The sequence below is a fragment of the Manis pentadactyla genome, chromosome 8 (genome assembly GCF_030020395.1).
Source record: "Manis pentadactyla isolate mManPen7 chromosome 8, mManPen7.hap1, whole genome shotgun sequence".
Lineage (NCBI taxonomy): Eukaryota > Metazoa > Chordata > Mammalia > Pholidota > Manidae > Manis > Manis pentadactyla.
In genome coordinates this window covers 124,098,630-124,120,723 of record NC_080026.1, presented here as the reverse complement: position 1 = coordinate 124,120,723, position 22,094 = coordinate 124,098,630, and the positions used below count along the sequence as shown (strand labels likewise).

Genomic DNA, 22,094 nt, shown 5'->3' with positions numbered 1-22,094 from the left:
AAAAATCCTCTTTGGATTTCTTTCGGATAGCAAAACAGGTACTAATGTAGGTCTTTCATAAAAGTGAAGTGGCTTAACTCAAACTTTTGAAAAGCAGGGAATACCTACACATCTATCCATCCTACTCAGCCTGGAAAATGAATGCAATGGAAACCTTTGAAAGATCTTTATTGTTGCCCCCAGTTGCTGATGGTGAGGCACTCACACACATGCCAGGACACAGCTCAGGGATGGGTCCCATGGACGGCAAATCTCTTATGTGATTCACCTTGAAACCATTTTCTAAAAAGCTTCTTGCTCAACAACTGCTCACTGCCCGAGAAAGGGCTGCAGTCCAACACTCTGGCATCTCTCCCTGCCTGCAATTCTTAGAAAGAAGCTGGGGTACTTTCACATAATGATTCTTTCATGGTAAATGATGTGGTTTCTTAAATCCACTCCTGGTGAACTAATAAGCCTCATTAACCTGAATTAAAGCCTTTCTGCTTGATAATGAGAGGGGGACACCCAGGATCTACCACAGTGAGTTCACCGCCACCATAAGTGACATTTGCTCTGTATCTATGCTTCGCTTTCAGAAATGAACTAAAGCAGGTACACAAGGTATGGTAAATGGGCATGAAGAACTGGTGGGGGGATATCAACCCCTCAAGAGTTCAACACCTCTTTTTGGTATTCAAGTCACCACCTACCACCCATACCAACCATCTGGTCTCAAATTCCAGTTTCTCTTGGTGAAGGCAGATTGTTTCCCCAGAGATAATATCCAAATCACAGAAACAAGTGACCAGCCTTTATCTGCACATACTAAGTTGCTTTTATTAATCCAGAACGGCATGCTACAGATACTGTACAGCATGAACATTTATTCATTACAAAAATGGCTTCCAAACCATTAAAAATGAAATTGGAATAAGAGCATAAAACGGAACAGTAACATCACAACTGTTAGGAAACATTCAAAGTATTCACAAAAAAATGTTATCGTTAGCATTTTAATAAACCAGAGAAAAATTGGAGACAGTTTTACAATCGCTTCATGTCAACTACAATGGCACTGAATGAACAGGTTTCAGCTTTATACAGCATTTTGCAACATCAACATGCCTAGGTTTTTTTTTATTTTTAAAGTCTGCTACCTACTTGTATGTAATACGTGTACATAAAAGCGGCAGCTGGTTTTTCCTTTAAGAGTAATCTAATATACAGAATTTTGGCCCTTAAGGGTTTATACCTCTTCATTTAAAATGCTTTCTGGACAATCTGCTACCAAACACATCTTGTTATAGGTGACATTAAAACTACATACAAATCTACCTATGTAACATCACAGCAAAACATGATGAACAAAAATTACAGCATCAAAAAGAGGGAGAAAGCTAAAGTCACTGAGAATTTTGGCACATAAAGTTTTGCACAGTCTGTGTCCTAAGGGTGCAGGGCATTTGACTGTGAGTTCAAAAGGGAAACAGGAGGTTTCCCTACAATTCCCTACTAATTTTCAAGTCTTGTTTTACATAATGGCTTTTAAAGCAACTTTTGTTAATGCTACTGATCCTTTAATGCAACTATCAATGTCCATTTGGTGGCATCTGGGTTTCATATGGCAAAAAAAAAAAAAAAAAAAAAGTCAAAAGGGGAAACAAAAAATATATATACACATTTTATATATAAACTTAAAAACCTTGTACAAATGAGTTGTTATATATAAGATGCTTATGCTAAGGGGAAAAAAACTTTATACAGTTTCAAGAAAAAAGGAAAACATATCTTAAAAGGGACAACGTACAGGTTCGACGAGCAATCTCTAAAGCAATAAATACTACTGGTCCAACAGCGTTGTGATTCCATTAATTGTTGGGTAGCATCCCCCTCCCCCCAAAAGAACAACACCATGGAACAAGGTATATTAACACATTTAACCCTTTGTTTCTGTACATTTAAACAATAACAAGTAACATCACAAGAAAAGTTGTTTCGCACAGAAAAAAAAGTAATGGCACTGCATTCCTCGTGCCCTTATTGGTTTAAAAACCAGATGTAAAATGATTGGTTCGCAAGCTCGTATTTAATACAAATAATACAGAACCAACTCCTTCTGGAGGGCTGCTTCAAAATTGCTTCTTTTTTTTTTTCCTTTTTGTTTTTTAATCAGTCTTTTAAAACTAAGCTATCCGAACTACATAACAGTTATGTATATATATATATATTTTAAACGCTACAAAGACTTTAAACAGCTGTTGATAAAAATTTTGGTAGAATCATGAGGTTCTTCTCTCATCTACATATTTTAAAAGGAGAAATTGAAATAAGAATGGGTCAAATATTGACCAATGAACTCGATAAACATCAACTAATGTAGCCACGTGGCACAAAATTAAAGGAGTACAAAACAAAGCCGTTCGGAGGGAGGGAGGGTCAAGAAAAAACGCCAAAGTAAACACTCCACAAACCAACCAGGGCTGACAAGGCTAAAGCTATTCTAAAGACTTGGTTACGAGGGACAGCGGCTGGGGCTGGGTCCCGGCCAGAGAGCTGTGGGAATGTAAGGAAGATGTCGACGGCTGCGCAATGGGTGAGGAGGGCAGGACGGGCGGCTGCAGGGCGGAGGGAGGCAGGTCCAGGGCCCCGTTGGGACAGAGCGCAGGGCCCTTGCCGTGGGCGGCCTCCGCGAGCAGGAGCGCGGGCGGTGGAGGCATCATGGGCAGGTGGGCCAGGGGGTCGGGCTTCAGTGACAGCGAGAGAGGCTGGGTCTGCTCAGTCTGTGACTTGGCGTCTCGGGCGGGGGAGCCTAGCAGGTTGGGGGAGGGGGGAGGCGAGTCTAGTAAGCTTCCATCTGAAGAGGGTGGACTGAGGCAGCTGCCTTCACCTTGTATGTAGCGAACGCACTTTTTTTTTCTCCTAGAAACAGCGGGGGAGAGAGTTATCTGTAAGTAAAGGGCAAAGATGCCAAGGGAGAGAGTTAACTAATGCTCAGAGCCAAGTCCAAGCCAGCTGGCGGATGCCCCACGGAGAAGGCATGCCCAGTGGCCAGAGAGCAGCTACAGTGATGCCAAGGTGCCAGCTCGCTTAACTACTGTCCCCATCTGCACCTGCTCGGGCAAGCGAAATATTCAGGAACACAACTGCCTACCTTTCTGTTCCCTGGTCCCACTATATACCTACGACCCCACCCCCTGCCCCCAAATATAAGAGAGCAGACTGAGGCGTGCCACCTGCAGACTGTGGCACCAATTTGCCAGAAAGAGGCTGCATCCAAATCGAGATGGATGGAGAAGCTTATTATCTCTCTTTTGGGTTAGACATGCCCTTGCTTCCCATCATATGCCCTCCCACCCCCGCACCCCCCCACCCCATTTCCCACAGCTGCCACCCGCCCCCAATGGTGTGTGTGTGTGTGTGTGTGTGTGTGTGTGTGTGTGTGTAAAGAAAGAGAGCTCCGTCCCCAGGTGCCTCATGTCAATGTGAAACTCTCAAAATGCTGACTGTTGAGCCCCCAGAGCTGAAGGCAGCACTAGCAAGAGGCTTAAAGGTTTGAACACACCACCACCGTCACCACCACCACCACCACCACCACGAGGCTGCCGACGCGCCCAGAGAGCTCTCGGGCTCGTCTGTTAAGAACCACACCAAATCAAGAGAGGTCAGAGTCAGGTGAGAGGAGGGGAAAACAAAAAGTAAAATAAAATAAAAACAAAAACAAAAAATAAATAAAAATAAACAAAAAAACCCACCAAAAACAGGTAGAAGAGGATAAACAAAGGTGGGGCAGGGGGAAGAATAAGAAAAACAGAAAATGATCCAAAGGAACAAGAATAACTGGTTGTATGGCCTGCAGGTTGTGGATTAAATTATAATTCAAACTTGATTTTTTCTCTCTTTTTTTTTTTTAAAGATTTGGGGTCTTCCCCTCCCCCACCCCATAGTGAGAAGGCTGGAAGGAGACGGTGAGGACAGGATGGTGGGGCACCTGGCCCTTGTCAATATGCCAAGGCCAGTAAATGTAGGGTGCAGCGTGTCACAAGGAAGTGACGACAGAGAAGAAGTGCCAGGGACTCACAGCATGGACTTATTGGGGTTTGGGTTATCCTGACTAGTGCTTAAACCAGAAAGACTAATTTTGCCTTGCACCAAAACCAGACTCTCCCCCCTACATTTCCTCTTCATGTAAGATATAGAAATGTGAATTTTAGAGCCTCTCTTGCTTATCATCAAAGGTTGGGGAAATCAATTCAAGAAATTGAGCATGTGACCTCAAAGCTTCTCCTACTATTAATCTCAGTCCAATGATGTAGTATTTGTTAAGAAAGGTGATCCTGGGGATCAACCCCACTCAGGCTATAAAAATAATGCAGACACAGGAATGTGCTGATCTAAGGAGCCCTAGAATATAGTTAGAACTGTGGCTGATAACACTCCACCTCAAAACAAGTGTGTAAGCGCCGGCCAGCTTTCCGTCGCTGGAAAGCAGCTAAGATGCTGCCTGGCTGAACCACTGTCAGATGCCACTGCCCTTTGAAAGGAAGGGGCTGTAATGAGCCCCGCCTTGGGTCTGTGCCTGCGAGCTGTCTGATCACGCTCCTCAGTGTGTGGGGTGTGGGTGCAGCAAGGTGGCAGGAGGGAGGAGAGGCAGAGAGGGGCAGGAGGAACATGCTTGGTCTTCCCTGCCTCCCAGAGGCCGATTCCCACTGAGCCAGCAGCCCCGGGGTCTGCCCATACGCGCTGCGGCTCGGAAGGAATTCTAGGGGAGCGAGGGCAGCCCCCCTCACCTTCAGTTTGGCAAGGTTTCTTTTTCGCCTCTGGGACAGACTGAACTAGACTCTGGGTTCTGCTCCCATCCCAGAAACCAAGACAAATAATTAAGCCTCTCAGAGTTTAAAACCACCTTGGCCTGCAGATCAAAACATGCTCAAAAAACTAAGATGTCCATGCATTTTAAAAATGGGAGAAGGAAGGAGGTGGGGATGGGGGAGGGGAGGGTAAAAGCAAAACAGAAAACACAGGGACACATGAGATAGAGGAGAGGACAGGGAGAGAGGAAAAAACAACGGGAAACAAGGGAGCGGCATCGAGCAGCATTCCATGCTATATTAGGGCAGAGTGAAAAGATGGGAAAGGCAACTTGGTGGGCTCAAAACAGAATCTTGTTAAAATGTCCTCAAATGTCAAATAAAATTAGAAACCCTGTGTAGTGAGCGAGGAGACTTGATTGGCTGAGAGCATTTCTGGTGCTCCCCTCACCCCTCCCACCCTCCTTGTGACACGGAGGGCTCCACGTGGGGGGAGAGGGGATGAGTGGGCGTTCTGAACACGGGACGTGAAGGCCACGAATGACAGCGATGCTCCTTCTAACGGGTGGCTGAGTGAAAGGCAGCTGGAACACACACACGCATTTCTGATGGGCCAGAAAATGCCTCATTTTGCAACTGATTTTCCTTTTTTAAACCGCATTTTGTCCTACTAATTTAGCCTCAAGCTAGAGTCTAGCAACGTTAAGAGGAAAAGTTGAGGGAAGAAGGGACAAAACCCACCCGCTTTTACCCACCCCCCCACCCGGGCTCTCTCTATCTCCCACCCAAGGGCCTCTGAAAAGCCCACTTTTAGCTGCTTAGGGATTTCTTCTGAAAGGAAATTAGGGGTCCTTCCGATCCTGCTCTGGAATTACACCCTTAGACGATTAGAGATGTGCTGGCTAGAGCTTTTAGGGAGGGATAAAGCATCTCCAACGTTAGAAAAATGGCCCCCAGGAAAATTCTAACGGTGCAGAGGCAGGAAGGGCATGGAGGAATGACGAGCGAGCACCACTGCCCCTCAAAGCTGTGCTTTCAAATGTGCATTTAAAGTTTTGGGGGTTTGGGGACTTTTCTATAAAAATATCATGCAGCTTCTGGTCTCTGAGGAAGACTGCACACTCTGGCTTTAAGCAAGGTGCGGGCTGGGTCTGCAAAGGGGATGTCTATCCCAGCCCGTGTTAGCAACAACGACTCTCAGGGAGAAGACACAAAGGCCAACTCACAGCAAGTGCTTCGAAAGCAAAAAAGGGGTTCAGAAACCACCACTCGCTCCCCCACAAATTAAATGCACAAACCAGGCACCAAGGCACAGTGAGAAGTGTGCACGATGGTACCAGCCATACATTTCTACGGATCATGAGAAACCCTCTCTTGGGAGCGAACCCAGTGATCAGCTAATCTTTCACCATGGCAGGGAGTCTCAGAACAGGATTCTGCAGCTAGTTATCTTCCCACTAAGCACAAATGAAATCCTACCACAAATTCACTTCCTAAGATAGGGTAAGCGGAGTTCCTGTCTTCCCTGGCTGGAGCTAATTATATACTTAATATCAGTTATCCCCTCCATCACAAAACTCTCTCCTGGTACCCAGAGAAGACTGGGGCTGTGTGGAAGGACGCCCGCCATGTCTGTGAACACTGTCCTGCCATCTCACAGAATGATGGGAGAATCCGTCTCCTGTCAGGCATTCACTCAAAGCCCCAAATCCCCACTCAGTGGGTAAAGGGTGGTTTTCAGAGTTCCTTCTCAACAAAGACTCTCGGACCCTCTTTCCCCTAAATGTTTAGGCAATGTGAGGCACTTCACCAATCTCATTAGGGCACCAGAGGAGGGGGTAAGAGACACAGGAGACTCGTGGGCATGCACATAATGGGATGGACGTCTGAGCTAACGTCTAGACACGGAACACATGGCAAAGGCATGGAGGAGAGGGACACGTGACAAGGGAGGCACTACAAACAGGGGAGTGTGTTCAGGGAGTTGAGATACCTACCATCACAATATTCCAAATTCAAAGACTGCTTGTATCAGAACAAAGAAACAACAAATTTAACCAAAGGTGGTCATTAAAAGAAAGGAAACGAGATAAGAACTAGCTGGTATCCCTCCACCAAGAAGGAGTGCCTACACCTTCCCTGAAATTACAAGTTGGACAGAAACCTGCAGATGGAACATGGATGTTTAATTTGGACTCTTCTGATTCATGGTGGAACCAATCATGTTCTTTCTCTCCCTAAATACATATATGTGTTTATCATTTTGCAGGCTAGCAATGCTGCAATATGTGACTACATGACTCACTGCTTGTAGCCCTTTAGCTGGTGCATGCCGTTCAATGCCACGCTTCTTTTCAGCACTGTAAAACAATGTCAGCTAACCAAGCTCCTCTGTACAGAGACATGTGGTTTTTAAACAGAAAAGAAACAAAAGAAAACAAAACCAAAAAAAGCCTGCCCCAGAGCACTTCTCCAAGTGTCTTGACTCCGAGTGCACGGGAATACTACTGCTGCTAAGTTTTAGCTCATTCAAACCTTTGGAAACGGTGGCTCTCTATGCTCAGCTTACATGCCACAGACCGGGTCAGTTCCAGGATGCTGGCTTTCAAAGCAGAAGGGTAAATGCCCATCCTGGTCCATTAAGGTTGTGGTCTCAGGCCTACCACCAGGGATATGGCTGTGTTATTTAGAAGAATGGAGGGGGGTGCAGGGCGGAGGAAAGAGGAAGTGGGAAGAGGACACGGTATAAATTAGCAAGGAAATTTTGAAGAATGAGGATCATTAGTCATCGATGCCAGTGGGGAAGTAGAAGGGAATGAGGTCAAAATATGTTGACCCACTAAGGTACCAGAAGGACAGAATGCTTTGATTTTCCCAAAGGCCTCGCAGTGGTAATATACCTGCACGGTTTGCACCATAAAGTCTGTCGGTCAAGCCCGAACAGTGCCCGACACTTCTTTGGAGTATTTGCATCTGTTAGCATAAGGTAAACACAAAAAATACAACACAATGGTGGGTCACGCTCAGTTGGATGTGAAATCTCAGCTACAGCTGATTTTTCTTCTCTATCACCTCGGTTCTATTGGATTGTCTTCCCTCACAAGGACATGAAAGGAAGGACTTCTATGAGTCAAAAGGAAAAAAAATAAAACAAAACAATAAAACACACACACAAAAAAAACAACCAGAAACCAAAAAACAACAAGGAAAAATAAATAAAAAGAGAGAGAGAAGAGGAGGGGAAAAGGTGACGTTGTTTGCCTCTACCTAGGCCAGGATTACGATGGATGTCACTGAGCCCCATCCTGGGCTGTCATGAGGAAGGGGGTTGGCAGGCAACATTCCCTGGGAGGGGGCACGCTGGGGTTTGCTGTCGCTGACCCGAGGAGGCACAAATGATGCTGTTTTACAGTGGCATTTTGGCTAGCAGCAGCGGGGAGAACGAGCACATCCCTCACAGAGCAGTGTCCTGCGCCCTCGTGTCTCCTAAGATCCACACACAGAGCTACAAAGCAACAGGCCAGAAAAGGGGGGGCAAGGACCAAATAGACCAGCTGCAAACCAGCACAGCGAATCTGGGAAATCTATACACACCTGCAAGGGCCGCACCAGTTATTCTGTTGATCAAGGCCAAAGCGCGCTCGGCATTTCTTAGGAGCGCTCAGGTCTGAATGAGTTCAAGAGAGAAGCGAGCACAGGAGGAGGACATGGGAAAGAGAGAGAAAGAGAGAGAGAGAGAGAGAGAGAGGAGGGAGGGAGGGGGAGAGAAGGGGGGGAGAGAAAGATACAAATAAGAAAAAAATAAAAATAAAAAAGGGAATAAAATCAATGACCTGGTTACTAATTACAAAATATTGACTTTCGATTTTTTAACTTTCTTTAACTTAAAAAAAAAAGGTAAAAATCACATTCTTATTCAACTTGTGCAATTAGCTGTTGCAAATAAAGCTGCAGTATCCCTTCTTTAAGGACTGTCTCAGATTCAGTTTCAGCTGATAAAGGGAAGTTAGATACCGAAGAACTAACTTTCAAATCGTATTTTTCCTCTTTGTCCTGTTTTCCTTTTTTTCTCTCTCTCTCAATTTGGTTTTTCTTAAAGAAGAAAATAAAGCGAAGGAGGGTATTAAGTTGGTAACATGCTTTTTTCTTCTCAGAGTACAACAGTTTAAAAAAAGGAAAAAAAAAACTACAAATAAAAACAGAATAAAATGAAATAAAACAGGAAGAAATAAAGAAAGAAAAGGGTTGTGGTACTGGGATATTGCAGCTTTTGGAAATGTTCATCTTTTCTTTTTTTAATCTATTTTCATTAATATTAAGAGAGGAACAGATGAAGGTGAACAGGCTGTGTGAATGAGCTATTAAGAGTTAGTTAGGAGCTCATAGCAGCATTTAAGCAGGTACAGTCAGTAAAATGCTGGTGGATTGGCAAATCATGAGCAGAAAAGCAAAAGGAAGAAAAAAACTAAAATAAAAAAAAGCAAACGAAAAAATAATCATACTGCGGATGCATGCTTGCGTGAGAAAACTTAGTGGGAGCAATGAAAAAAATGCCATTAGATTAAGGAGGTTTATTACTGAATTCCTTCCATATTGGTTTTTTTTTTAACCAGTCTCTTTTAAAGAAATACTGCATATTCAATTTGCACAGTTAGTTCAAATCTAAATTACTGTCATCAAGGCTTAAACAACTGTTATGGGAAAAATAAATAAACAAAGCAAAAGTTAAATTAAAAAAACAACAAAGCAACTGAAAAAAAAAATCTACCAAAACATACAAAACCGTGTAGATGGTCATTTTAAAGAATGTTCAAATGTCATACGTGTTTAATGCTAATAAAACTATAATGGCAAGGAAAATTTAAAAACAGTTCAACTATTTTAATGACTCAAAATGACATTAGCACCTGTAATCGGAGGAAGTGAAAGGCAAGGATTTAGGAAACATTCGCTGTGTTCTGAAAAAAAAGAACAAATTATACAAAGTCTTCAAAATTTTTTGTTGTTTTTTGTAAAAGCCTGGCCTTCTCCAAGGGACCTCTGAGATTGCCTATGCAGTATTTCTAATTTCTTCTAGAGAATGACAAACCTCCTTAATTTAAATTGGGCGCAATTTACCACTGTAAAGGCATGCATCAGAACATTCAGGAACAGCCCAGTTAATATCAAACACACACACACACACACACACCTTTCCTCTCCCCCAGCCCCCTCCTCATTGCTACTCAGACACATACAAAATAAGCAGACTGCATAAATCCCCGCATAGGCATGCCTACCGCCCTCCATTACAGGCTCTGCAGTTTTTTAAAAAGACATTCCACTAGAATTACAATGTGCTTTTCATGCAACAATGAATGCTACTAGCTTTAAAAGGGCAGTCATAAAGCAATTAATTAAAATGCATAAACAAAGAGGCTGGCTAAGAGGGGTTCCCCCATAATGTCCTGGCCTTGAATTTCTCCTGCCTCCCCCAGATAGAAACCTAACATAAAAGAGTGGTCCTCAGAGTACCGCTCCTTCCTCCATCCTTATTATTCTAACTTACCATTGGTCTCTCCAGGCTGCTTGTCCCTTTTCCTCTTCTTCTTCTTCCCCTATATGAACAGAAGAAACACAGGAATGATTTCGGGAAATGTCTGGGCTCACCTGGAAAGGAGACAGTGGGAGGCTGGGGAGTGGACTGCTGTCCCCATCCACACCCACGGCTCCGTCAGTGTTTTCCAGGCCCTCTGCCATTGAATCTAATACCTTCCGGCTGTGCTCCAGCTGGAGGGCCATGCACCCAACCCGGTGACACAGGAGAAGGGGACAGACAACAAGTGGTAAAGGAGAGACCTCCTGTCCACACACATATGTCCATCCTCAAACCTGACCCAGGACATCTAATTCCATAAACAGAAAAAGGATTGGATAAGGAAGATTCAAGGAGGTGAAGAGAGACAGGCTGGAAGAGGCCCAAGAGCCCACAGCCAAGGGACAAATGAATGTAGAGATGCCTGTAGGGACTTACTCCTTGCCCCATGCTAATCTCTTCCTTATTAAGGCCAAAAGGTCCTTGCTCTAAATCAGCAAACAAAATTACTAGTAGAGACGTTACTTAGCATGGGCCTTGGTTTTAAAAGACGGGGGTGGGGTGGGGGGCAGGGAGCGAGGCTGAATCAAACCAGCAATCATCTGAGCAACTTTTACAACTGTTGAGTGGTCACCCATCAAAGAGGGGCATTCTCTCCATTCCCCTCCTACTGAATGATTATGATCTTCCTAATAGTAATAGCTAACATTTATTGAGCACATACTACATGCCAAGCATGATTCTAAGTGTGCTGTGCATATTGACTCATTCTCACAATCCTGTACAACAGGCATTACTGCCATTCCAATTTTACAGATAAGGAAACTGAGGCACAGAGAGGTGACGTGACTTCCCTGAGATCACACAGCTAGCCAACGGTAAGGCCAGGATGGAAAGAGATGGCCTAGTTTGTGCTACCTATGTTTTAACACCTTTACCCTCTGAGGAAGGTTTTTCATGGATCACGGGTGATGAATTTCATGGATTCATTCACATTCTCCACCCTGATCCTCCTTGACATCCCGACAGCCTGCTTCTGGCTATGGGTGTGGAATGGGAACAGGGAGGAATTCTGCAGAGGCGATGGCCTCCTTCCAGATCTGAAACTAGTCCTCCCTCACCTCATAGCGCCTGGTCTACATGAAATGTCACAAACAAAAGGAATGGTCTTACACTTGGCTTCAGAATGCCTAAATACTGCCTTTGCCTGAAGGTTCTCACAGTACGCTGATGTCAACTCCAGAGAAGAAAAGGACAGTGGCAGGTAGAAAAGCTGAGATCCATACGGCCCTGTACGGAGAACCTCCAGGTGGAGATGCCAGTTTTAGCTCCATCAAGAGCTGAGAGCCCGTTTCACAGAAAGTCCCTCTTTGCTCTCAGATCCTGGCTTGTACCACTTGGGAAGTGAGTCTTGGCCTTCAGTTCAGTGTTTCCATTTGAAACATTTTATATTTCCTTGATAGAAAATTTTAATAAAGAAGAAAGGGGGTCATGTGTCTTCTCATAGGCGTCAGGAGCCCATGTCATGTCTGCGGTCCCCTGTGAGAGGAGCCAAGTGCCAGTGGGCCGCCTTGGAACAGGCAGGAAGAGGGCCTAGTTTCTGTTTATTGAGGATCTGGAGGAAAAACTCAGCAGGGCACAGAAAAGGTTCAGCTTCAGGCGGTGACAGCATCCATACACCCAGGCTCCCCAGTCACCTTTAGTTTAATAAAGCATCCACCTGTGTCCAATCCCTTGCAGTACATTCTGAAAGGCAGTTCCTACCCCTGGAAGCTTGTCAGTTTGGGATATATAGTGAGAGGTTCATGACTAAGGAAATGATCATTTAGATTAAAGGTTCTAGAGGACAGGAACTGTGTCTGAATTGGAAGAGGACATGAAGAAACTCAATAAACACTACTTAATGAAGATGGAGATGTGTCTCAGGGGAGGCGGCCACCCCATTATCTCTTTAAACGTTACAAAAGAAAGAAAAGGCCTAAAATGGTTGTGAGGGAAAAATCTCAAGATGAGCAAATGGCCTAGGATTGATCTCCTTTACCTAATCCAGAAAAGCCAGAAAAGAAATACTATTCTAATACAATCCCAGGGGTTAGATATCATTATGGGCCCAAAATGTTTTCTCTGTGCTCCAAAACGTACCAAGGCCAACAACCAAAATGGGACTGTTTAACTAAATTCTATTTTGCCAAGGTAGCAATAAAAAGGCTTCTTTCTGCCACTTGGCTGGAAAGTAGGAACATGAAAGGGGCATGCAGTTATTAGCAAAGAAAACTCGTTCCAGAAGACTCTTACGGGCTTCATGCGACCAAAGTAGTTTATACAACTACTCTGTCAAGTCAGTTAAAAGAAAGAAAAAGTACAAGTTTCCATCACAATAACAAAACTTTAACTCTGATCCCTACTCCACAGGCTAGACTATTTCCTGGGGCACAGGAGAGAGAAAAGAAGGAAGGGAGGAAGAGAGGAGCGGAGGAAGGGAGGGGAGAGCATGTGTGTTCACACCGTGTGTAAAGAGCCATTATGATGGGAACCTCACTGCACCTTACAAGAGATAAAGCTCCTACAGCTCCAACCCAGATCTACCTCTGAACTTGGAATTCCATTTTACCACACCTCTTCTGAATGTAAATCTGAGCTGAAGTCATTTCTAGTGTTTCATGGACCTTCTGAAACCTAGAAGGGCTTCACAAGAAACCTTGGACAATACATGTCTGATTTCCAGGAGTCAACTGCAGCGATCTTTTGAAACTATCATAAAGTCAGCCTTGTACCTTGTGGAGCATATACCCTGCAGAACTCCAGGGGCACCATGCACGCAGGCCATCCTGTACATGACACACTTGAGAGTCGTGCAGTGCACACCCTACACAGCTGTACACAAAGGCCTTACCATGACCCAAAGTGTCTACTGGGGATATGATATTTATACAATAGCAGAATTTCTATGTGTGGTACCACTTTAGAGTCCTCAAAGAATTGGGTCAGTAGCAAGTAGGAGCTGGAAATGAACTCTAAGAGCTTCTGACCCAAAACCAGGTGAGCAGCTCTCCTGAAATGTGACGGCTGTATGTGTGGAGGCCGTAGAGCATACCTGCTGCTGGCAATCTCCACCTCGAGGTCAGGGGAGAGTGAGCAGCAAGCCTGTGGGAGGGCATTCGCTTTCTCATCCTCTTCCTTGTAGCTCCAGAAGAAAGGCTTGCCCATTGTACACATGCTGAGGGCAGATGGAAAGGTCCCAAGCAGTAAATGCCTCATGCGTGACCATCTGTGAGTGACAAGGACTAACCAGAGCAAATGCGCCCTTGAGAGGCACTTGCGCTAATTCCTGTTTCAACTCCTAGGAGGAACGCAGTCTTGTGCCACCGGCCAAGGGCACTGGGCCCCGAGGGAGATGGCGGGGACAGAGATGACGTGGGAGGTTAGCCAACAGGCTCTGTCCTCCATTCTCCCTCATCCACATACAGGCAGAGCAGACCAGCAAGAGTGTGTTTATAAGGAGGGGAATGGAAAGAGGAACTGAAAGAGCTGGCCAGGGCAAGCAGAAATCAGCCTTCAGTCTGGACCCACATATTCACATGTCTGTGACTTCCTGAGGGCCAAGTTCTGACAGTAAATATGTCTGATTTAACTCTGAATGCCCACAGCACCTTGTGCACAATCAGTGGTAACTGAATGGATCTCAATAAACCCAGACACAGGATCTCAACCCACATTCACCACAGCTGGTGTCTGTGGGAGAACCAGGTAAAAGAGAGAACCGGCAATCCAATTAAAAAATGGGCAGAGGAGCTGAATAGACAGTTCTCTAAAGAAGAAATTCAGACGGCCAACAGACACATGAAAAGATGCTCCACATCACTTGTCATCAGAGAAATGCAAATTAAAACCACAATGAGATATCATCTCACACCAGTAAGGATCGTCACCATCCAAAAGATAAACAACAACAAATGTTGGCGAGGTTGTAGAGAAAGGGGAACCCTCCTACACTGCTGGTGGGAATGTAAATCAGTTCAACCATTGTGGAAAGCAGTATGGAGGTTCCTCAAAATGCTCAAAATAGAAATACCATTTGACCCAGGAATTCCACTTCTAGGAATTTACCCTAAGAATGCAGCATTCCAGTTCGAAAAAGACAGATGCACCCCTATGTTTATTGCTGCACTATTTACAATAGCCAAGATATGGAAGCAACCTAAATGTCCATCAGTAGATGAATGGATAAAGAAGATGTGGTACATATACACAGTGGAATATTACTCAGCTATAAGAAAAAAACAGATCCTACCATTTGCAACAACATGGATGGAGCTAGAGGGTATTATGCTCAGTGAAATAAGCCAGACGGAGAAAGACAAGTACCAAATGATCTCACTCATATGTGGAGTATAAGAACAAAAGAAAACTGAAGGAACAAAACAGCAGCAGAAGCACAGAACCCAAGAATGGACTAATAGGTACCAAAGGGAAAGGGACTGGGGAGGATGGGTGGGAAGGGAGGGATAAGGGTGGGAAAAAAGAAAGGGGGCATTACGATTAGCATGTATAGTGGGGGGGGCACGGGGAGGGCTGTGCAACACAGAGAAGACAAATAGTGATTTTACAGCATCTTACTATGTTGATGGACAGTGACTGTGAACAGGCATGTGGGGGGGACTTGATGAAGGGGGGAGCCTAGTAAACCTAATGTCCTTCATGTAATTGTAGATTAATGATACCAAAAAAAAAAAAAAAAAAAATACAAACTTGGCCAGTCTGCCAAGCAAATAAAAAAATAAAATTTTTATTTTATTAAAAATAAAAAAATAATAATAACCCTAAATTGATTACGTAAGTGGAAATAAAAATATTAAAAAAAAAAAAAAAAGAGAGAGAACTGGCAGCCAAAGAGTCATCCATGGCTCTCTGCTGCTGACAAGAAAAGGGAGGAGAAGCCTGATGCTGGCATTAAGACAAGTTTTATTTTTACCCCAAAGACTGGCTGGTAAAAATCACTTCAGAAAACCAAAAGCCACATAATAAAGTACCATGCAAAGTAAGAGACATTTCTTCCATCTAGAGAGGAGAATGAACCCAGAACTTGAGCTACCAGGCTCAGTGCAGAAGGAGAAACAACAGTGAGAGATGACAGGGGTCGCCAGAAGAGAGCCAGTTCACGGGAGGAGAGCGATAGTGGGTGTCACGACCACAGCAATTAGTAAATCCAACAATCCTGCAGCGTTTTATAAAACCCAGGAAAGGAAATGAGGTAAGTTCTACAACCACCACAGAGCCCAGGGATACGCACGCCAGAGCACATACCACTCTCCTTACCCTTGCTGGGCCCCCAGTCATTTCACCTTCCCTGCCAAAGGATGACTTCCACTGGCTACTTTCAGGGATATTCCCATCATGCCCCCTGCAATATGAACTCGGTTTCTAACGTCTACTGCACCATGGCATAAGACAATTGTTTTGTTTTTCCCTCTTAAGGGTGAAGGCCCTGCTGGAAGACCTATGAAGAATTCAGCTCTCTCCCTCTACCCCTGCCCACTGGTCTGCCCTGGAGGACCACCCATGGACCACTGCTGAGAAACATATAATCCCCATTAGGAGTATCCTAGAGCCATGTTTCTTCAAAGACGAAGATGTGGACAGCCCCAAATCAACACCAAGTGTCCCAAGCTAGAATGATGGGACACCAGCCGCCTCCCGCCTCCTCGAAGAACCATCCTCATGCTGATGGAGCCACAGTGGAGGCCAAGACTCGACTCTCCAGTCCAGTATTTGGGCAAGATGCTAATGGTCCCAGGAGAGGAAGACTGGGTGGTCCTAAGGGTTGATGCAGCTTGGCAGGTAGCATTCCCTGTATCCAGATGGATGTCCAACACATCTCCAAAGACTAGTCCTGAGAAAAGCGAGCTACCTACATAGTTATCCCGTGCAGACCAGCCAGGGTACAGCTGCATGTGAAGCTGTCGCTCTTTCCGGGCCAGCTCGTAGTATTTTGCTTGCTCTTCTCTGGACAGTGCATGCCACTAGGGGAGACACAGGGGAAAGAGACATGCAAAAAGTCACAAACTACACCGCAGCAAGGAGATGAATAATGCTTCTGACAGGAATGGTATCTCTGCAGAAACTGACAATCTGCAGGGTCCTGGCACTAACAGGAGTGCCCAGACAAACGTGACTTGTCATCTATGTCCTCCTTTCATTTGCCCTCTCCCTGGGGGTGGGAGGGATGGTGGCTGCGGCTCTTCCAAAAGTCATCCCAATGTAGTCACTGGTCCTGACTCCACAAAGCCCACTGAAGGAGTCAGAATACAGCTGAAGGAAAAGGATTTTCCACACAAATGGGGAGGGGGACCTTCTCCCCCACGACCTCAGGGAGGGAGCCACCTACCCTTCGCCCCAGGATCTGGTTGATGGCCGCACTCTCTTTCAACGTGCACTCAGCAACGACCTTTGCTCTCATCTCCTTCATATACAACATGAATGCGTTCAGAGGTTTCTTTATGTGGGGCTTCTTCTTCTCTTCTTCCTTTTTGGAGTCCTGATGCTTTCTGGATGGAGACAAGACAGAAAGACACAACCAAATAAACAATCACAAGGTCCAACTTCCTTCACCAGAGAGGCCACCGGCCTCCTTGCCTCCTCAACACCCAAACTGAGCACTTTTGAATGAGAGGCTTGCTTCCATTTTCGGTCTACTCTGCCCTGGAAAATGGAGCAAAAACAGCCCAGGGAGGAGAGATTTTGTAACCACCTCCTCAAGTTTCACAGATCCACAGTTCTCCCAAGCCAGAGGGGAAAGCCCATCATGGCCACTGCCACCTTGGCTGGCATCTCGCGCGTTGGCAGGACAGAGCTCCAAACGTTCCATGATGGGGTTAGTGACAGGGAAGTGGTTGCAAATCCCACTCCATCCAAGTACACAAAAAACTGTTCTGCTCTGCCCTGTGGTTGACACCACCCCTGAAACTCTGCCTCCCTCATTTGAGAGTCCAGAGCCCACACAAGCTGGCTGTCTGCCAGAGTCACACTCACTGTGGCCAACCTTGGGCAGAGCCACCACCCAGGAGCTGCGGTGGGCTAAACGCAGCAGGGAAGGGAAAGCGATCAAAAAGGGCACCACTTACGAGCTATGGAGTGAGCCGACGTCACTCTGGGAGGATTCCTGTTTGACTGTTGGGGTGACTATGGCCGGGTGGGGAATGCCAGTCGTGTGTAGAGTATGATGTGGTGGGACCATGTGGGGAGGGAACCTGGAAGACAGAAAGCTGTGTAAATCGTCAGAATCAAAATGAATGAATGGGGAGGGATGTGTACACACAATTAAAAAAAAAAGCACATAACACTCACATGAAAGCCACTCAAGGCATATGAAGCCTGTCAGCATTAATTAGTGATAAATTAAACATAATGATTCTCATAATGTTATTAAAGCCAATCTTCTCCTTCATGATTGCTACTGACGTGAGACATTATGATTTCTCATATCTTTAGCAGAAGGCAAATTCAACTGATGTACTTGGGTAGAAAAGTAGGCTTGGACTACCTGCTGGAAATCACACGTCCACTTGTTTTTTTGAGGCATTATTAAGAAGACAATTTCTTAAGTCCTAATCAGCTTTAGAATGAAAGGTGAAATCTTTGTTGCATATTGAAAGCTAAATCAAATATTCATGCAGTTGAAATATACACACATTTTTGACAATGTAGCACATGCCTCATTACGCCTCATTCTGTTGAGCGAGTGCAATAAAATTTTTATTTTTCTCTGGTTGCCGTGTCCCATCATGTTGACAGGAATCAGAGAGTGAGGCAGAAAGATGGGGAAAATCCAAACATTTCCTATCAGGTTCTCATCATAAGTTACAGACATTTTAAGTAAGTTTGTACACTCTTATGGGGAGATGAAAAAAAAAGGCAGTATTTTATGCACACACAAATGAAGCTTTGAGTTCTGATTTGTATGCCCTTTCCAGCTCTAATATGCTAGGATTCCTAAATTATTTTAACTTATTATACTACCTATGCATTTAAAGGCCTTCTAAATGATTGTCAAAATTATAAATAAAGATAAGTTTGTATTTTCTTCTCTAATTTTAAGTTCTTTGAAACAACATTTAGACCCTCAACTGGTAATTTCCCAACTATGCAAACTAGCCAGGACACAAAGAGCTAATTTTAAAATGCTCTCAGCCCATCTGCAAATTGACAACTGGATCAGATAAACAGGTTTCACATTTTCTGATAGGCTTGAAGTCACCATGATTTGTAATGGGTTAGAAGACCCACCCTTCCTAATCAGGCCAAAACATAGGGTGAGGGGTACAGAGGACAGAACCCCAAAACAGAATAGTAATCTTCGGGTTCCAACCCAGCAAAGTGACACGTGAGCAGATGGAGGCACTGTTCAGTTGTAGAAAGGGACCCGGACTATGCAACTGATGCTTTCTTAATAAATCCACACCAAAACAGTCTCGCACACTGACCAGGGAATAAGGTCCTGCTCTTTCGGAATTCCCACCCGATTCTGGTGGGAACTGGATGTGCTAACGAGGGCTTATATCATATGGTTATTTCAAGAAGATCCTGTATTTATTTACAAGGTTCTTTTCACATGTGGATAGGAGATGAAAACAGTTTCCATCTGCCCAAAAGAATGTAGCAAATGTTAATTTGAAAAACGATGAAACTTAAAGCAGTAACTGAATCTGCCTAGATCCACAGAGAAAATACTGCTGAATAATGCAGATTTTTGAAAGGGGCCCAGAATCACAGCAAATATGACTCAAATTCTACCCCAATGAGACCCTCTCCTAATTTAAGCCAGTTTTAAGCCTTCACAGATTTAAGCCAGTATCAAAGACATGATTTTTTAATATGAATCATGAGGCCTTTTAGGGTATCAAAAAAAGAAAGCAAAGAAAAACTGAGAGAGAATGAAAGAAAGAAAACTAACAACCTCTCCCCCTCTCCCCAATCTCCCTGCCCAGAAAACGAAGAGCAAACTCTTTGGAGGCATTCAGGCTCCCAAGTTACACCCTGTTCCTTCCCACTGCTCCAAGGCCTCAGAGGAAACCTAAGTTAACATGTGTTCTTAGAAGCCCTTGGCTGAAGCAGTGTGGAGTGGCAGCTTTTACTGTGAATTTTAAAGGCTTAACATTCCTCAAATACATATATTCCCTTCTTGCTGAATGAGAGTGTATGTACAGTGTATGAGAGAGAGAGGGAAAGATAAAAACAGTGCATATATGCATGTGTACACACACGCATACACCAAATACCCCAGTGACACACCAGTCTGAGTTCATGTTGGGGTGGGGAAAATTTTTCAGGGCAGCCACAAAGTATGAGTATTCCCAAGTTTACACACCTACACACATATTCATATGTTTGGAAAATGTACACCAGAGAAAGAGACTGTGTGTGTGTGTGTGTGTGTGTGTGTGTGTGTGTGTGTGTGTGTGTGTGTGTGTGTGTGTGTGTGTGTGTTGGGGGAACGGAGTGGGTGGGGGGTCTGGTGGCTATATGCATACTTTTGCTTAAGAAATTCCTTTCTGCGGACCACCATTTCATGAAATGCAATAAACACCTAAAAATTCTAAGCAGCTCATTATACACCCCCATCTGCTTTTATGGCTCCAAGCCAGAATATAATGATGAACCTTAACTTGTTAAGGACAACTAATTTTTGTTTCTGGCTGTCTCAGGGGCTTCTATCTGACTCAGTCTCAGTTTACTTCACTGTTGACACGTTTCTGTTAACTGGATGTCATCTGCCTGCCTTGATTTTATGCACAAGCAGTAGGATGCATTTTCCTGTGCAACAATCCTGCTTTGAGTTGCATTAGGTTTGTCATTATTCTCTCATTTTCTCCCTTGCACTTGTAACATTTCATCTCTTCCTGCCTTATTTTTTGTGAGCCACGGTGCACCCACATTATGGTTTATACATGATCTCTCTCCCTTTGAAGCCGGCAGATTTCAGAGCCCGCTCTCGTCAGGAGAAGAGGCTTGCACCAATTTAGCAGGCTGAGGGCCCGGAGCTCCAACATCTCAATCTAAAGGGGGTCACAGGGTGGCACAAGTGAGTGTCAGCAAGAGCTGTTTAATTGCCAATCTAGGCTTCTCCATGGTGTTTAAAGTATAATGACCCATCACTTAATTCTGAGAAGTCCTGGCCCCGCTGCTGAATAGAATGAATATCAAAGGGTGTTCTGGAACAGGGCAAGCTGCCTACATTTCCTATAACTGCCATAAGTATAATAGACCTATACTTCTGTCGCCCCATTACCACAATAATGTATTTAATTTGCTGTATATGCTTTTTAACTAGCTACCTTTCATAAGGCCTACCTGGGGGAATCGGCTGCCTACCCCCCACAACCCCCACACCTTGAGCCCCTAACCTTTCCTCCCACTGTTCCCTTCCTTTCCTCCACCCCTTGCCCTGCTCTAAGTCATCGACTAAGCACCTAATGATAATTCAATTGATAAGCTTAACCCCGATCCCTATCCAAAGATTACTTCACCACTTTTAACCTCTAGAAACACTGAATAAACAAAAACAAAAACCAGTCATGTGTGTTACATAAGTGCTGGTTTGGAAGGAGCTTGAGCCTGGATCATAAGCTGCGCAGAAGCAGCTCTCGTCCTGGGAGACTCCTTATTCGTTCCCATGCTTTGCCAGGTTGTGATGATATTATTTAATGAATATACATATCCTTCCTCTTCTCTCTGGAGAAGAGAACACACAAGCATTTTCCCACCTGACCAACACTGGTGTGGATTTTGAAATTGAGATGATCTTTTGTTCGTGGGCAATGGATCTTTAAAATTACACGATATCCATGCCATAATTATAAATGTTAGACATGCTACAGTTCGTTTTCCATAGTGAATGTGATCCCTACACTCTTATCCCCACCAAAACCACTATTTGGGAAGTAGGAAAAGAGGCATCTTGGCCTGTCTTTTCAATCCTTCCTCTGTGTTTGCGTACCCCTGCTGGCTAGAGAGATTGGGGGCAGAGGCTGGGGGACAGCATCCTTGTCGTTAATGCATACTAACTTAATTAGGTGCCATCATAAAAATGGATTAGCTGTTGCAGCCCATCAGGAAAGTCTAAACCTCCACCGATTTAATTAACTTGACTGAAAATCAGATGAACAGAAAATAAAACTATCATTAGGAGCAATTAGTGACTACTTAAACATACTGCTGCCAACCAGTTTGTAAATAAACTAGCACTCACTGAAAAATTACCCAGAATTAATTAGAGGGAAGAAAAGAAGAATATGGTGACTAGAAAGATCTCAGAATATACATATGTGGGGGGTGGGGGGATTTATAAGCTTAAAGATTTATGAATATATACATACACATAATTTATTTTCAACTTTCAAAGATTTAGAGCTGCACAGGCCATTGTGGTAGCCGCCAGTCACATGTGGCTACCAGATACTTGAAATGTGGCCAGTCCAAATGAAGATGTGCTGTCAAGTGTGAAATATACATCCGATTTCAAAATCTAAGTACAAAAATGAATGTAAAATCTCACTAATAGTTGCTTTACAGTGATAACACATTGAAATAACATACAGTGAAAACACATTGAAATGCATTAGGTCGAATAAAATATATCATTAAAAATAATTTCACCTGTTTTTTTTTTTTTAACTTTTTAAAACTGTGGCTACGAGAAGATTTAAAATTCTCTATGTGGCTCACCCTATTTC

The 22,094-nt window shown here is 44.2% G+C and overlaps 1 protein-coding gene across 50 annotated transcripts in view; it reads right to left on the bottom strand.

The window, feature by feature from the left end:
• Nucleotides 1-793: 793 nt before the first annotated feature.
• The window catches only part of TCF7L2 (transcription factor 7 like 2), a 188,451-nt gene continuing 167,150 nt past the window's right edge, over nt 794-22,094 (bottom strand). For 12 of the 50 annotated variants that reach the window (XM_057506330.1, XM_057506332.1, XM_057506331.1 and 9 more), the window contains 7 exons: nt 17,487-17,627; nt 16,751-16,910; nt 16,278-16,385; nt 10,339-10,387; nt 9,698-9,748; nt 8,385-8,457; nt 794-2,901 (listed from right to left, as the gene is read on the bottom strand). In XM_057506330.1, the coding sequence (XP_057362313.1) occupies nt 2,478-2,901; nt 8,385-8,457; nt 9,698-9,748; nt 10,339-10,387; nt 16,278-16,385; nt 16,751-16,910; nt 17,487-17,627 (1,006 nt within the window). In that variant the 3' untranslated portion in view covers nt 794-2,477. Of the gene's footprint in view, nt 2,902-7,689; nt 7,764-8,384; nt 8,458-9,697; nt 9,749-10,338; nt 10,388-16,277; nt 16,386-16,750; nt 16,911-17,486; nt 17,628-22,094 lie in introns of those variants that run through there. The other 38 variants (XM_057506333.1, XM_057506334.1, XM_036898553.2 and 35 more) reach the window with 14 other exon arrangements.